Source organism: Aulonocara stuartgranti (assembly GCF_965226115.1).
Source record: "Aulonocara stuartgranti genome assembly, chromosome: 10".
Taxonomy (NCBI): domain Eukaryota; kingdom Metazoa; phylum Chordata; class Actinopteri; order Cichliformes; family Cichlidae; genus Aulonocara; species Aulonocara stuartgranti.
This window is the reverse complement of record NC_138946.1, coordinates 2,207,733-2,225,097: the sequence shown is the minus strand read 5'-3', so window position 1 is coordinate 2,225,097 and position 17,365 is coordinate 2,207,733. Positions and strand designations below refer to the sequence as shown.

At 38.5% G+C, this 17,365-nt stretch overlaps 1 protein-coding gene across 3 annotated transcripts; it reads left to right on the top strand.

The window, feature by feature from the left end:
• Window positions 1-5,097: 5,097 nt before the first annotated feature.
• On the top strand, window positions 5,098-15,118 carry LOC309715625 (homeobox protein CDX-1-like). 3 transcript variants are annotated; one of them, XM_082548867.1, is made up of 5 exons: window positions 5,098-5,800; window positions 10,196-10,306; window positions 10,845-10,993; window positions 11,107-11,168; window positions 11,871-11,953. In XM_082548867.1, exons 1-4 carry the CDS (start codon window positions 5,173-5,175, stop codon window positions 11,164-11,166), a joined length of 948 nt encoding a protein of 315 aa, XP_082404993.1. In that variant the 5' UTR covers window positions 5,098-5,172; the 3' UTR covers window positions 11,167-11,168; window positions 11,871-11,953. The 3 variants fall into 3 exon arrangements, with proteins under 3 accessions (XP_082404993.1, XP_082404991.1, XP_082404992.1); XM_082548865.1 differs by lacking the exon at window positions 11,107-11,168 and having other exon boundaries at window positions 5,101-5,800; window positions 11,871-15,118; XM_082548866.1 differs by lacking the exons at window positions 10,196-10,306; window positions 11,107-11,168 and having other exon boundaries at window positions 5,103-5,800; window positions 11,871-15,118.
• The last annotated feature ends 2,247 nt before the right edge of the window (window positions 15,119-17,365 follow it).

Below are 17,365 nucleotides of genomic sequence, written 5' to 3'. Positions count from 1 at the left end.
GGAAGAGAGTTCACACATACATCTTATCTTCTCGCTTGTTTCTTTCTGTAATTCTTCTTTGTTGTCTCTCATTTTGTTTTTGTCTTTAGAAGAACATAAAGCTCGTGGAGATCGTGATGATTTTTAAACTCGTCCCTCAGTTTGTTTGTTTGCTGTGTTTTTACATTATTAAAGTTTCCATCTTTGCTCAGAAAAAAGCTCTTTGACCTCACAGAGGCTTTGACCTAAAGAAAGATCACCTTCGAGTCTGGATGTGCTCATTCTGTGAGAGGTCATTAACCAACCTGTCCGTCCTGAGATTAGTCTGCAGTTTTACAGCTGTACAATAGGAGTGAAATCATACGTGGGAGATTAATACCAACCTACGAAAGGAAAACTATTATAGACACAGGATGAAGCGCTGAGGGTCACAGTTTCTTCTTATTTTAGGTACATTCAATTAAATATAAAATATTGTTGTTTGTTGCTGTTCTATATTTTTATCTTATTCATTACTACACACTGCCTCAATTAATTTGATAAAACTGGCTATAATATTACAAACACCAGTGTTTATTGCTGGTAGCTGCTTTTACAACAAACATTAGCATCGTCAGAAATGTTTGAAAATGTGCAACATGCTAATAATTCATAAGATTTTTTTATTATTCCTCTTTTTTCGAGAAAGTAAAATTTTACCCAAAGTTCTGTAAATGTGTTTATGTCATATTCCATTTAATTAATCAGGTGATTTACTGACCTTTGCTTTATGTTTATGTTCATCATTCACTGTCAGCATCTTAGCATGAAAAGGCCCCGATAATAAGTATCACAAATTAGGGAATGTTTATATTTAGATAATGAGATTTGTCTGCCTTCTATTTTACATACACATATATATATATATATATATATATATATATATATATATATATATATACACACACACACACACACACATATATATATATATATATATATATATATATATATATATGAGAGAGAGAAAACAAATATTCATGTTCTAAATACAGAAGCAGTTTAATCAGAAGCTCCTCACATGACACGATATCGATATAAGAACTATCAAACACTTGAAAACATGAATGCTGGTGTGAATTATTGTGGCTTTTATGTGATTTTTACTGCAGCAGACTAAACTAAATACTCATCAGTGTAAAACAATAAATCTCCCATAAATCCATAAAGACGCAGATAATTCCTCTTCAGGAGGGCAGCGGAGGGGCGATCGGAGGACAGGGAGGAGGGCGGCTTCTGCTGCAGGGTTGCTGGTTTAAATCCCTGCTGCACAGTTCTGATGAGCAAGGCAGGGACCAAAATCTGTTTATTTGCAGATTTGTTTAAAATGTTTAAAAGAGGTTTGAAATCAAATTTAAATAATTAAAAGGTTTGAAGAGTAATAAAAGTTCCTGATTAATACTTAAATAGATATTTACATTTTAAATCGGTAGCATATTTATATGTAAATTGTTAATAATGACAAATGCAGTTCTCTGGAAAAGGAAAAGCATTGGAGATCATAAATGATAACAAAAAATAGTAAAATGTTTAACTTTAGTTGTATTTTTCATTCAAAGTAATCTTTTCAGAGCACATTTGTACTTTTTTAGCACCCCACATGATGCTTACATAGATTTCTTTTTACATGAAACATGTCTAAGTATGTTTTCGTTCAAATGTCACACACCTTTACATACGTTTCTAGAAAATCCTCAAAATAATATTAAAAATTAATCCAGAATTCTGTTTTCTGTTCTGTAAACATCTGGATTTGGTTCACAAGACAAACAGCAGGTGGCGCTGATTCTCAGCCCAATGAAGAATAAGAAACAGAGACAGATGTGTAGCTCAAATAATAAAAATTGTGATGAAAACATCAGATTTCTGTTCACAGCTGACTGTATGCTGGTGCTAGGTGTTGGTGTAAACGGGGCCTGTCAGCTGATCAGGCCGCTCTGATCAGTTCAGCTGCTAAAAAAGTGGAGCTGCTGTTCAGCGCAGGACAGCGGGGATCTGAGCCTCATGGTGAGGTGTTCAATTATCAGCATTAATAATGGATATAAATAACTGACTTTTCCTTCTTCTTCCTTTTTTATTTTTATTTTTTTTACATGTAATGCCCTCACTGGATGGCCTCAGTGTTTTCTTACTGTGTTTTTTCCCTCACTCTGCTTCTTTTGATTGTCCCTGCCGGGTCAAATGCACCTGGTCACATGATCCCTGGAGTCTTTACACTTTCATAATGAGTTCATGCAATCCTCTCAAGGAATATATTAAATACAAGACACAGAAGATTTTAGAAGTTTCTAAAATATATATTTGACTTCCCAACAATCAAAACATGAATTCATAAATGATGAAAATTTAGAGTAAAACTGATCATGTGGATGGTAAAACACATCGACCGTGGGACGCCATCACATCAACACAGCCCAATTCTCGGAATTATTGAATCTGAAACATGCAGAGTTTAGGAAGCTCCTGGGAGGGGGGGTGGGGGGCTAAACCGGCACCAGCAATGTGTACCTAATAAAGAGGCCTGACGAGTTTTTGGACTCACGCTGTCATTTCATGTCAGGTTGATTATAATAAGTAAAGCAAATAACTCTAAGACTCGGGAGGATTATTCAGGACATGCTAATAACTCGTAATAGTACAAAAGTATCTACACAGAGTTTACGTTTATCTCTCAGAGTGTCTGTGGGTTCATGCAGCTCTTCTTTTTTTTTTCTTACATTTCATGACAACTTCTATTTTTAATAATGGCCTTACATTAATTTTATTGTTATTTCTTTTAAAACAACAGATTCTAATATAATTCCAAAGAAAAGTTTTTCTTAGTATAATTTTATTTTTATGGAATAATTAAGCATCATTTTGTATGAAATAACTGTTTTATAAAGTGACAAAGTAACTATTCAGACTCTCACTCAAAGTTGTAGCATCCAAATCGATCTTAAGTACCTAAAGTAAAAATACTCATCGTGCAGAATGACGTACATGGTTTTTTTTATCATAGTGACTGATTCGTTAAAATGTAGATCACTTTGATGTAGCTTTCATATTAGCAGGGATACACTCGCAGTCCACCCTCTCATCCAAATATGCTCAACCTCTAACTCCAAAAATCAAACATGGCAGCATCGAAAACAGCAACGCTGACGCCTCAAAATGTGACAGCGAGTGCTGTCACCGTGGCTACGCCCCTCTCTTTCTTTTGTATACAGGCTACAATAATTCAATAAACACATAAATCTATTTGATCAAACATCGTCACCGTCTCCAGGGTAAAATGAGCGAAGAGTTTCTCCTCCTCTCCTACACTGCAGCTCCACAAATCATCCAAACTTTAATGTTATAAGATATTTAAACCCACTGAAGCCTCGCATTAGCTTCTGTCAGCGTGCTGTGAAACGGTCGAGCCCTCTTTTTACTTTCAGATCAGGAAGGAGACGAAGCTGCTGCTGACCTCCACTCGACCTTCCTCCTTCCTTTGTCCTGGATGTGTCCTTTATCGACCCCGTTTTCCTCCACAGCTGCATTTTTTTTATTTTTATACATTTAAGATTCTTGTTTCTATTTTTTTATTCTCTGTTTGAGATTAAATGGAGTAAAATATATTTAATCTGCTTTTATATTATTTATATTTATAAAACCATGTTAAATTAAACTAAATTGAAAAAACAAAATGAAAAAATACTTGATTTTAATATGAAACGGTTTCTTACAAAATTTGACAGATTGGGATTCATTTTATTTTAACTTTATTTGTACTTTGAAGTAAAAAGTAACGTTTTTAAAAAACAGTAAAAAGTTTTTTAATCTTTTCCACATTTCATTTCATATTTTACATGAACTGCAACAGATAATTTCTTAAGTTCAAAGGTATAATATTAATATGAGTAATTCATTAAAATATACGGTAGATGAAAACATCTAAAAACACAAATTTGAGAATAATAAATAAATAAATAAATAAAACAAAGGAAAAATGTGTTTGACCTGTAAATATTAGTTATTTTATTTTTCGTCCAGTTATCCTCTTTTTAAACACAGTTTTATTTTAGTTATTATATTTGAATGATGCTGCACAAATAAACACTATATGAACTTTGACAGAGAAAAAAATTATTAACCTAAAGCGAAAAGCTGCTTCTGTTCATCTGCCTGTGAAATACTCAGATTTGAATCATTTATTAGAAATCATTAAATCTGGAGACTAAAATGAGGGAAATGTGTCTCACTGACAGGCATCAGAGGAACATGATCAATATTAACCTCCTAACAGATCAGCTGATTACTCAAGATAAATAGTTTAACCCTTTAAATACTTTGATGAACACAGATGATGTTTTATTTACACTCTCTTCATACGGATTAAACAAAATAGGAATCCAAAATTGAAATGCTTCGTTCATGATCTTTATACGTTTTGTCCACATGAAGAAAAAGTTTCCCCTTAAATGTAGAATTCATCAAGAAATGGATCATTTTTACAAAAACGTTTAAAGCCTGATGATTTACAAAGTCTTTTGTTTGTTAAACCTTTAATGAGTTTATTTATTTGATATTTAATATGTTTAGATTGTAATTGCATGCATTTTAATTATAAACACTTTGATATCAGATTTTTTTTCTCAGTTCGAGTTCACATTTTAAGATTTCTTCCATTTAAATTTCAGCTTTTTGAAAAAGAAATTCAAGCTCGCTAAATAAACGTGTCTGAAGAAAAGATCATATTGAAAGTGTGATGATTAAAAAATGATGGATGGCTCGGTCTGCCGTCTCTCTGAGGACATATTAGCTGTTTTCTATCATTTTGTCGGATGGTCTCCGTCCCTTTGATGGAGGCCTTTGAAGTCCAGCAGCGGACTGTCATGCAAATGGAGGCCGATAGAGAGGAGCCTGGGACGGGAGGAGGCGGAGGTGAGTGTGGGAAAAACCTGCTGTGGAGTCTCAGTTTTTATCAGGGTTTAATTCAGAAAGAGGTTTTAGTTTTAAAATAACGAGGATGATGTGAGGAGGAAGAGCAGGAGTGGGTGGAAGTGAAGAGAGGAAGAAGAGCGCGAGAGGAAGAGAGGCAGCGTGTAAGGGTGGTGAGGAGAGGTGAGGGAGGGAGATAAGAGCAATAAAAGTGAACATGTGACTGCTGCAGTTTTTAACGGGCAGCTGATGGAGACGGCACAGAGAGAGAGAGAGAGCGCGCGAGAGCAGGTGGAGGTGTGGACAGGTAGACACGCGCGCACTCAGAGATTGAAGTTTACCTGCAGACCAGGTGAGAGAGGCAGGCTGGATCCGCAGTATGCTGAGGGAGTCCCCTCACCTGGAAAGATGTACGTGAGCTACCTGCAGCTGGACAAGGACCCCGCCATGTACCCGCACCAGAACCCGGTCACGCGCCACCCGGGCCTGAGTCTCAGCCCGCAGAACTTCTCGGTGCCCGCCCCCCCGCAGTACCCGGACTTCGCCTCCTACCACCACCACCACCACGGCATCGGCAACGAGCAACACCCGGCCCAGCAAGCCCCGCCGGCGGCCGGTGGCTGGAGCCCGGCATACCCGCCTCCTCCGCCCGCGCGGGACGACTGGTCCTCGCATCCCTACGCGCCTCCCGCGGCCTCCTCCGTGACCGGTGCGGTGGGCACCACCCTCGGATTCGGGCCCACGGAGTTCCCCGGCCAGCCGCCTGCGCTGATCCCCGCCTCCCTGAACGCCTCCGCGGGGCCACTGTCCCCCGGCTCCCCGCGGAGGAGGACCCCGTACGAGTGGATCCGCTCCTCCGCGCCGCCCAGCAACCCCAGTAAGAACCCCACACCTGTTCCCTCTTAATGCCGCTGATGTACCTGCTAACGAACACCCCAACAATAGCCAGGTTTTTACCTTTAACCCGCTCATGGTTTCGCCTTTAACCGCTTACTCGTCACTTTTCAGCTGCTTGTGGTTTATTTTATTCCTGAAGCAAACCGAGCTCCAACAGTCTGTTTGACATTTTAATATGAGGCTGATATGAGACGCAGTGATACTCAAATGTCTGCACATGTGTACTCAGGTTGGAGATAGCGGCCGCCCGGCACGAAACACGCTTATAATCGATTGCTCGGCCTGAGATGAAGTTTGGTTAACGACAAACGAGCCCCTCCTTTTGACTCTTTAAAGTTCAGCAGCAATGATCCTGATAATGGTTTCTTTTCCTTATGACGAGATGATTTTCCTTTCATACATATTCTAAATAAGCTGCACGTAGCCACTCGTGCTCACAGTAAAAAATGATTTAAACGTTATTAATCCGCATAATTGACGTTTGTAAGGCTTAAATTTTATATTTACTTAAATTCCGTTTTCCCCTTTTACTTATGCAGATTTATTCCTGAATAATTTCCCAGATCGTTTTTTATTTTATTATCTGGATGTAATCGTCGTCACTTTGGAACTTAATTTAATTAATTTAAATTTGAACCTCATCACTGACGCTCTATTTATGTATTTATTTTAAACCGCTGTCATTATTTTAATGATTTGGTTTCCTTCAGACTTTCAGATTAAAAGCTCCATATATCACCATGTCACGCAGCTTCACCTCAGTTCGGCTTAATTTGATTTCCTGCCGCTATTTTATTTTAAATTTCTTGCCCAATATTTCCATTCGTCCCATTCAGAGTATTTTTGAAACCTTTTCTTCACGTTTCACTTCTTTGCACCGATTTTGACTGGTACTCGATGTTTATTCGTCGTGGAGGTTTGAACCTGCAGAATGAGTTGGTGCAGCTGTCAGGACATGACGGCTGAAGCGTTCCCACCGGGTCCCGGCCTGTCTCCGGATCAAACGTGTGAAGCCGGTTTGAAGCCTTGTAATGTAAATGCGCCCCGCTGGTCGTGACTCCGGGCAGGCTGAGCTCGGCCTTTGTCCTCCGCTTGTCCCTGGGCGGAGAAAACAAGAGCCGACAAGATAGTTCCCACTTTGAAGTGGGAAGTGTGAATTTGGCTCAGGCTCCGCGGTTTCTGCAGCTCTTACATGTCACAAAACATCTTATCAGCTCTAAAGAAATGATTGTTAAATAACTTCAGCCTTGCTTCATAATGCGTTTTTTAGTGATAATAATTAAAAGCAATAAAATCAGTGAATCAAACTGAACAGCAGGATTGACTGGTGCACGGGAGGAGTTTCCTTTTCTTTTTTTAATCTTACTTCCTAATATAAAATAATACAGGGTCAGTAAGATCTGCCTGAGTGTTTGGGATACGCCCTGTGTTTCACACACCTGCTAAAAACTACCTTCAGCTTTATTTCCCTGAAATGACCTGAAGTTGCATTTGTGATGGACATGAAAAAGGATTTGTTAGAAACCTGCAGAGATGAGAGGTCAGTAAGAGGTTAACCACCGTCCATTTTAAGCAGGGGTGTATCCAGGAATTTTACAGCAGGGTGGCACAGAACGGGGGAGGCGGGGGCCACAGGTGATTAAAATGTTTAATAAAAAATGCATGAATCTGGTGTAGAAAACGTTCTGTAGGGAGCCCGATTCCCTATTTCATATACATGAAAAGTGGCACTGCAACAGACTTTAAACATCATTTATTACTTTATATTGGATAATTGTTTTGCAGCCTTTTAAAAACTCTTTATCGTAAAGGGTCCTGTTAATATAGAGGTTTAGAGACATCACAAAGAAAAGCCTGAACACAGCTCTCTGATTTTGATAGATTCTGGTAAAAAAAATTAATAATTATAGTCTCTATTATCTTTTAACTTAAATATGTGTTTTTCATTTTACATATAAATGAGAAATAAATAAGTAATGTTAGAGGATAAAGCATCTTTCTTTGGGGAGCTAGAGCCGGACTATCAGGTGTTTCTGAACATGAAGCCAACTCAAAGGTAACAGTCGGCCTCTGTCGACCTGCCGCCACCGCAGGAAGTCTGCAGCTGTGCAGGTCGGTAAAGAAAGATTTAGGCGAGTGAGAGTTGCAGCTGTTGGCAAGTAACTTTGGGCTTTTTTCAAAAGCTAAAAAAAGCCCAAAGAACAGTAGTTTGATGCAGATGATGCTGTTTTCAGATGTATTTAAAGCTAAAATCATCAGTGAGACTAACATCTGATTAACCGCCATCCTGCAAGAGTCAACATTTTTGTCAGTAAGAACATCCCAAAACTGGAGGTGCACATGACATACAGGAGAAACCACTAAAAATGACCTCACGCTTCGACTCTGCCAGTGACAGAGAGGGGATAACAAACAGTCAGGTGAATCTTACATTCCTCCGCTAGATCTCATTTCATTCTCTGAGTATATGAACTACTTTCCTCAGGTACCGGTTAAGTTAATTTCATCTTCTACTCTATTGTGGATGTGAATATTTAGTTTTGTACTCTTATTATTATAATTTACTGCTTCTGTTTTTATTGGGTGAGACTTGGGGAGCTGTTTTATTCCCGTACTCTTTGTATTTTCATGTTTTACGGCTGCGTGCGGCGCTTAAACGCAAGACTCTTCTGTATGCATGTTGACTTTTATGACAATAAAATAGTGGTTTACATCCACGGAGTCTCGACGGGTGTTTGGAGTGAAATCTGAGCTGTATTCAGCTGTAGTTTTATAGTAAACTGCTACATGGGAAAACACGCATTAGAGCATTTAACGATGAGGTCATCATTTGCAGGAATTTACTGTTAATAATAAGATGTAAGAATACAGTAAAGAGCTGCACATTTACTCCTGGTAATCAGCTGTAACTCTGCAATAGAAGCTGTAAAATAAAATGCAGTACTTTTCTCTTATTGGCTGTAAGTTTAGAGTGAATGTTTAGTGTTTGTGTGGATTGTCCTTCAAAAACAGACCTGGACTCGTTTGCTTTTTCCAACATTTCCATATTGTTTAGAGTCATATCAGTTTCCCTGTTGTAGATACAACGTCTCATAACTGTGAGTTAACATCCACAAGAAGCACACATGGAATCAGAACCAGGTTTCGTTAAAGCAGAAATTAGGAAATGAGCAAAAAGTCCTTATTTTTCTTGTATTTGCTCATCAGTTTTAGCTGTCGGTGCCTCTGAAAGCCCATCTTTGGCTCAGTCTGTGCCGTGAGTAAACCTCTCTGTCTTTTTGATTTACGCTCCTTCATTAGCGTCTCCGCTCTCTCGGCTCTTTATCAGCTGAAGGAGAATCAAACTGTTGGTTTTTACTTTCCAACAAATGAAGCAGAAACTCTAAAGTTCAGACAGATGTTCCCTCTCAAACTAAAATGTTTGAGTTTTAATTCGCCCCGGTGAGCGATTAGAGCACAGACGGGGGTGGCACGCTGCTTATTGAGCTGTTGTGTGTTTAGTGTTAATATTGAATCAGAGCGTGTTAAAGAGCCATGAAGGCCTTTTTAATTAACTTTAACACAACCGTCTTGCTGTTATGTGCACACATACATTCACATAGAAATGGAAAATCGCAAAGAGACAAATTCTAATCTGTCTTTGGCATGACTTTCAGTCTCTGGTTTAATCTTCAGGAGGTTTGGGGGCTTTTGTTTTTCACCCTCCGTCAGGGCCCATTCTCTCAAAATCCATCAATGAAAATGTTTGATTTGTTTTGATTTGTTTTTCTTTCCCCCTCCACCACAGTTCCTAAATATGAATACATCATTTTTCATAACAGACAGCACGACCTTAAGATTTATGTATTTCTTGACAGTTAAAGTAACAAAGTAACAAATGTAGGTAACAGAGTATATTTGTGTTGACTAAAAGGAACCAGGCTTTACTGCCTAAACACGACTGATTACATTTCACTGTGCTTTTCTCACAGCAGGTGTCACGAGGTGTTCGAGGTCGACATACAAAACTCAAACCTTTGATCTTTTTGTCCTGATTCTGAGACACATCAACAACTATTGTGTTGTGTAATCTTTTTACATAAGAGTGAATCATTTCAGGGGTTTTTTCTTTTTCTTTTTTGAAAATAATAACATAAATAATGCATTGCATAATATGAAGTGTTTGCAAATAAATAAGCTAACTGTGTGAGTTATTCATGGGATCCATTGACTTATTGGTTAAAAGCACTCTTTAAGCTCTTGGGTGTTTTGGGAGTCCACTTGCATTGTGGGTAATGTAGGCACCTGAGTTAAGGTGGGGGAACAGTGTAGTATACAACCAATTTTCAAAGTTTAATATTTAACTGAATGTTTGAACAGCTCGTTTCATTTTCAGCGTTCACAGTAACACACGAACTCCGGGACCATAAAGGAATAAAAGCAGATAGGGCTCTGTTTTATGCAAATGCAGCCGAGGCGGGGAGTCAATTTGAATGCAGGAGTCATGGTAAGAACACGCAGCTCCATCAGGGTTACAGCAGTTTGTCTCACAGGTTTATAGCACATAATATAAAATGCTTCCACTACATACGCTTCATTCACACTTTTACACACTAATAGATGGTGTGATTTTTGTGTAGCTGAAGCAGATGATTAAACATGGAGGTGTGAGATGTCCTGTGTGCACTGAAGCCATATAAATTATGACTTCAGTGCACACTGCTTATGTAGAGGAATAGCCTCTAACAGAGTAATATGCTTTTATGGGACTTGGAGTAGTTGTAATGTGATTACTTGACAAGTAAATATATGTTGTAACTTGGCTAATTGTAGCTAAATTATTCATCTTTCTGCTAAAACTGCTTCAGAAATTCAGCTGACATTGCACAAATCCAGCATGAGCTGAGTGATGCAGCAAGAAAAGTTAAACTGACGTGAGCCCCCTTTAACTTTGCAGTGATTACCTGCAGGGGGCGCATCCTGCAGAAGAGACTTCAGCTTTTCATATAAAAAGTTTTAAAAAATGTTTTGTTTCTGTTTTACAGATGGAAAGACACGAACTAAAGACAAATACCGAGTGGTTTACACCGACCACCAGCGGCTCGAGCTCGAGAAGGAGTTTCACTACAGCAAATACATCACCATCAGAAGGAAGGCGGAGCTTGCCACGGCACTCAGTCTGTCAGAGAGACAGGTACACAAAAGCTAAATGTTTTGTCCTGTTACTGAGAAAGACCACTGAAATATTTGATTGTCCTTTTAAACTAACACGATGATTTTTTGCACTGACATTATGTCAAAATATAGATTTTGTCAAGTATGAAGAAAACAATTGAGATTCTCCTTTGTTTTAACTGCACAACTTAAAGGTGAAGTCAATAAACCCTCGCATTTATCTCGGCACTGGGAGGATACTGGGTAGGAGGGGATTTATTAATGCACTTCTTCATTTCTTGACACTAAGGCAAACACAAGTAAGGTGTCACATCTGGATCTTTAGCCTGTAAATAATGCTTATTGTTCAGAACTGATATACACAAAACCGACTGTATCATCTGCATACATTCGGTGATTAATTAGTCAGACTGGATCCAATTTAAAAAGGAAAAAACTGCAGTTTTCAAAAGCAGTATGGATGTAGAGACACTCAGAGAGGCTTCTGACCATTGGGCAGGTTTTTTTGGGTGGGGGGTGTTTTGTTTTTTTTTAAATTCTGGCATCTCCTGTAGCTTAGACGTTAGACGAGTTCCTTTAACCCTGGAGAACCCATGGGGTCAAATTTGACCCCATGGGTTCTCCAGGGTTAAGCAAAAAGAACGAAGCCTTTAACACTGTTAAAGTCCTCAATTGCGATGCTCGTAGAGTGTCTGCAATCAGAGAACAAAGACTGAAGAACTGTTTGTTTTTTCCCAAACGTGTCACTAATTATAAGTTAGATCTCAAATTAGTTCAAATTCTTACTGATCGTGCAGAAACAATAATATGTTACTGAAAAAAACGTGCAGTAGTTGGAAGTGTTTGAATAATTCATGTTAATCTGTAAACAATGTCCGACCTTTTTTCTATCCCAGGTAAAGATTTGGTTTCAGAACCGGCGAGCAAAGGAGCGCAAGATCAACAAGAAGAAACTCCAACAGCCGGCTTCCTCAACCACTACGCCAACCCCTCCCACCGGCAGTAACGGCAGCGGCGGAGGAGGTGGAGGCAATGGCCTCCATGCAAACGGGAGCAGCAACGTCGCGATGGTGACAAGTAGCAGTGGGAGCAACGGGCTGGTGTCTCCTTCTCTAGCTCTGAACATCAAGGAGGAGTACTGAGGACGATGTTTTATTGGACACTGACTTCGGGATGTGGACTAAAAATCCTGAACTACAGACTGAGACATTCATCCTGCACATTGCTGTTTGCCTTCTTAAAGCTAAAGTTCACTGAAAATCAGAGAAATCTCAATGAGACATTTTGCTAACAACTTCCAGTCCATCAAATAATTCCCTGTTGTGATTGGATCTGAACAAAAAGGAATCTCTGCAGGTGATTTCCATCTGTCGAAGGATTGGTCAGTCATTAAAGGACAACCATTCGATGTCCAAGACTAACTTTGTGGTGGGTGGAGCTCTGTATTTGGGGAAAAACACATTTTTCACCTGTGACAGATGCTGTTGAGCTCATCACTACAAATTGATATTTATAAAACAAGTTTTTTCAAACTCTTTAAACAAAAGCCCGAGTAAAATAACAGAGGTACTAAATATAATGCTGACTTTGTGTGCATTGTCTTCTCACACAGAATAGTCTCTCTCCTTTTTCTTTCTTTCTTTTTGTGAAATATTCGTGAGTATAGTGTTTTAAATATTTCATTTAGCTCTATGAAGAGCTGCAGCAGGAAGATACAGGATACAAACTGTACCGTCAGTGTGGAAAACAGTCGTTTTTTAACACTAAATATACTTTAAAGAGGGTATTTTCAAATTATATTAAGTTTGTAGAAGTTTGTTTTCAATTTAATATTGTTTCAATGTTGTTAGAGTGAAATCTTCTTATTTGATCCAAACACTAAACTATAAATGTTATGAGTGTAGCATGAACTAACAAGGTGTGGAAACAGCTGGTGTTCCTCACAGCGACAGCCCCGATGTTACTGATCATAAAACTGTCTCGGATTTCGTGCTAATTTAAATATGACAACTTTTTTGTGTGAGCTTAAAACCCTCGAGCCAGAGCTGCTGCTGAACTCGGCTTGTGAATTCAAAAACGATCTTTTTTCAAAAACTATGTTTTTGAATGCATGAATATGGCACCATGATTGCTTAAAAGGAAGTGCTCCTTTAGTTTGAGTCCATTTTTAGTGTCACCCAGTTTAATGCTGCATTTAATTGAAGCTGGAAATTGGGAATTTTCAAACACAGTGGACAAAGTCCAGATATTGAGCTCAGGAAAGTTCACGACTCACAACATGTAGAACTCAACGTGGACAACTGTAGAAAACTATTAGCTTAAGTGTTTGCATGTCTTTCTGCAGCTTTCTTCATGGTGATTTTTAGGGACCATCTACTTTCAGCCTGTTCAATTAACTTAAAGCTGGAAATTAAGTAGTTATAGAAAAGTTTTTACAAGCTGCTTGAGTAGAATCAAATGTGTTTACTTTGGACTCCAAATTCTGAGACACTTGTAGTCTTGCAGAGTTTCATATTCAGTCAGTTATACCAAGAAGTAACCATTTATTTAAATTTGCCATCCATCAATATTTCAGGAGATTTAGATGTGACACACAGGATGAAATTCTGATTTTGAGAGCAGATTCTGGATTTTTGGATGTTTCTTTTTAACATGTTAGTGGAATAACTCGTCCTGAGACATTTCTATGTCCACGTGCTTCTTAAAAAAATCAAATATTTTTTTATATTTTGAACTGATTTTTCAACCAGGAAAGTTTTGTCTTTATTTAAGACTTGAGCTTTGTACATGAGAAGGTTAAATGAGACTTCCGTAGGCATTGGTGCCCACTTCAACAGAAACCTTTGTTTCATGGGGTTTGGTTCTTAGCCTCACATCAGCTCAGATGTCATCAAACTGACCCTGATTCACTCTTTTTGCATCATGTGATCAGCTCATGTTTTACTACTCAAAACAAATCTAGCATTCATAAGTCTCTTCAGGGTCTTTGCACTGTTGTTTCACTGAAGCCTTGGATTCCTTACTCTTTACTAAATTAAGTGTGTTTTTCTTTTTAAGATATAAGAAAGTCACTGAAGTGACGCCACCCAATGTTCTAAATAGATCCTGTAATTTGTTTGTTTTTTGGTTGGGTGTGTTTTGTCTCGTTAAAGTGGATTATGTTCATTTCCAGCTCCATGTTTTATTCTCGAGCTCTGTTAGAGCTTTTCTTCATTAAGGGCTCATAACAATGATTCCCGATTGGCCTTGGTGCAGTGCCCTCCAACTTTAAAGCACACTTTCTTCTGATTGGTAGCCTGCTGACGGTGTCCATGTTTAACATGAACATCTACCACTGCAGATGAAATGGGTCCACTTTAAACTTGTACCCCAAAGTCTCTGGAAGCAAACAGAAGCATGAACTGATTGCTTTTCTTGTTGTTTTACTGGCTGGTGGCCCAAAGGGTTAAAGCAACATGTTTGTAATGTGAAACGGGTCCAGCAGATCACCTGTTAGCATATTAAAGGCCCAGTGTCTTCAGTTCACTCAGGATCTTCTTCAGGTGACAGAGATTTAGTCAGCCAGGTTACAGTAATGCTGATTGTAATGGATAAAGCTGTGAAAGTAGCAATCCTGGTTTCTGTGTATGGTAGTTAAACCTGATTTTCCTGGTCACTGCAGCACCTGGAGCTGGTTTCCAGCACTGAGTGGGTTATTTTTCTCTTTTTTAATGAAATTGTTCACTTTAGAATGATACGTGACAAAAACAAAAACTTTTAAGTCCTCACATTTCAGAAGTTGCAAGGATTTTACTTGACTTTAGACTATTAAACTGAGACACTGTGAGAAAAAGCTGTTTTTCGGTCGACTTCAACAGACAAAATACTAACATGATATCAGAACAGGAAGCTACATCCCTCCAGAATAAGGCCCAGATGGGACTACTTTCACTAATCTGGTTACTTTAGTGCTTGTAAACCTATTTAGTGGCACATGGATGAGTGAAGCAGTGGTATGAGTGAGTAAAATCAGTCAAATCTTTTTTGTTGTTCTGCTCTACATACAGTGAATGTCTTGTAAATGTTTATGATCTCACCTGTCAGACTTTATCACATGTATATTTTCAAATGTAATTTTTATTAAAAAGGAAAAGCTTTATCATAAGAGGTTGATGATCTCTTTTTTTCATTCACATAATTAGAAAAGCAGCATAATGTTAAAGAAATGTATTTTCCAGACTAAACAGAACGCCCGAGTGTTACAGTGGAGTTTGTCCTCGAGGCAGTGCTTCTTGGCAGAACTGCTGTTGTTTTTTTCCTGGATGTTGACTGGGAGGAAGGGCTGCTTTAAAGCTGAAGTCAAAGAGCAAAAGTCTTGTGCAGTCAACACCACTGATAAATAACTGGGTGTAACATGATGGGCTGCAGCTGATCACAAGAAAGTAATTTCACTTCTTTTAAACCTCACTGGTACACATCCACGCTACAGCAGTGTTTCGCCTGTGGTTTTAGTTTGTTGTTAGGTTGCTGTGATGTGGTCATAAGACATCAATATTATGAAAATAAAATCATGTAATGCTCTTCATAGGTGTTAGAAGTTTTGAAATGCACACGTGGGTCTTCTTAGCTCATTCGTAGGTTGTTACTATGCAATGCGATGATTATGTAATATCTGATATGAATAACAACCTTCAGGGGCTGAAGATCTACCTGTGTGCTAAGTTTGGTTGCTTAACTCCTGAATGTGTAGAAGTGTTTGAAGGCAACAATCAAACAAACATGTATTACAGTAAGGCTGTACCGAAAAAGACTGCAGGGTGCTTCTAGATTTATTCGGGTCTTTCAGTTCAGTTAATCAATATTAAATATTTACAATGGGACACCCTCTCTCGATGGCACCTGCAACTACAACAGATGTGAATATGAAAAATACCACAAGAAAAATATTATTTTTATAATATTTTTATAAAATAATATTTTTCACCTGCATAGAGCCTCTTTCTGACCTAAATCCCACCCAATCTAAGTGTGCGTATTAAATAAAGCAGGCCCAATGACGGAGCCCTGAGGAATTCCACATGTTGTGAAATCTAGCTTTTAAGTATTTTAGGTTCCTTGACTCTAAGGAAAGTTTGTGTAATTGTATTGTCCAGTACCAAGATCCAAACTAGAGAACAAAATCAAATTACAGGCTCCCCCTATAAAACAGAAACTGGGAGGTCTTGAGTATGTTAAAAGAACCTCCAACATGTTTGATTTCCTTCAGTTTAAAAGGATTTAAATTGCAGGTTGAGCACCAACAAAAATAAAGGAAGCTGACTCGGATAAGCAGCATTTAAAACAATTTATCACAACATTAAATAATAATTAGAGCTGATGAGTAAACATCGTCCTTGCAGACTTTGGATGAATGTTGGTGAGGCGACATTATTGAAAATCTTCCATGTGTTGATGTTCACAACCAACCTGGACACCGGGGCTTCGTTCTTCCACAATGTACAGCTTTAGTTTTGGTATCCAGCTTTTGCATTCTTATTACTGTGGAAAGGAAAACTGGATGAGGTATACTTTTCGGTTCAGAAGGACGTCCACACAATGGTCAGAGTGCACCCACCCAAATCCCTTTGTGCTTTAGGTTATCATTGTAGTTTAATAACCATCTTTCAGGGTCAAGTGGTAAACTCGGGTCTCAAAGCCAACATAGTTGCGTGCACACACACACACACACACACACGTATTTGCTAACTGATCCAGCAGTTGAAGTGTGGTGTCCAAAGGGCAGAGAGGAACACTAGGCAAACAGAGCACAGTATCCTGCTATCTGCTGTGTGTGTGTTTGTGCGTCCATACTTGGACCTTTGTCCTTCTCAGATCATTTTGCCTTCAACAACGTTCCTATCTTAGCTCTGATAGAGACTATCAGCAGTGTGTGTGTGTGTGTGTGTGTGTGTGTGTGTGTGTGTGTGTGTGTGGTGATAATGGTGACAGGTAAAGAGCTATCTTGAACTTGAGGCCACGAGTAGATGATGTTTTACACAGAATTTCATAATTTCAGTATCCTGGGAGATTTACTAGAGCAATACTGATTGTAAGACTGTAACAAATCTGTTAGATGTCATATGTTGAACAATATAAATATGTAAAATGAAGAATGTATTAAAATAATATAGATACATGTTGTAACATCATGATACATTGATATAGAAGATTTAATATCCAAAGAGTTACGTTGTGACATGATGATGCTCACCCAAACCTTGTCCTCTTATACCAGCGTCGTTGTTTTCTGCTGTGGTTCCCTGTTTTCTAGACTTTAAGAATTTTATGGTGGCTTCTTTCAACAGCTTGATCAACAATCAGCAGCATAATAAATGCAGAATATGCACTAACTAAATGAACACAGCAACAAATA

Coding starts and splice junctions, on each gene's coding strand:
- LOC309715625 (XM_082548865.1), top strand. CDS start 5,173: ATGGAGACGGCACAGAGAGAGAGAGAGAGCGCGCGAGAGCAGGTGGAG. Junction 5,801..10,195: donor CGCGCCGCCCAGCAACCCCA/GTAAGAACCCCA, acceptor TTTCATTTTCAG/CGTTCACAGTAACACACGAA. Junction 10,307..10,844: donor ATTTGAATGCAGGAGTCATG/GTAAGAACACGC, acceptor TCTGTTTTACAG/ATGGAAAGACACGAACTAAA.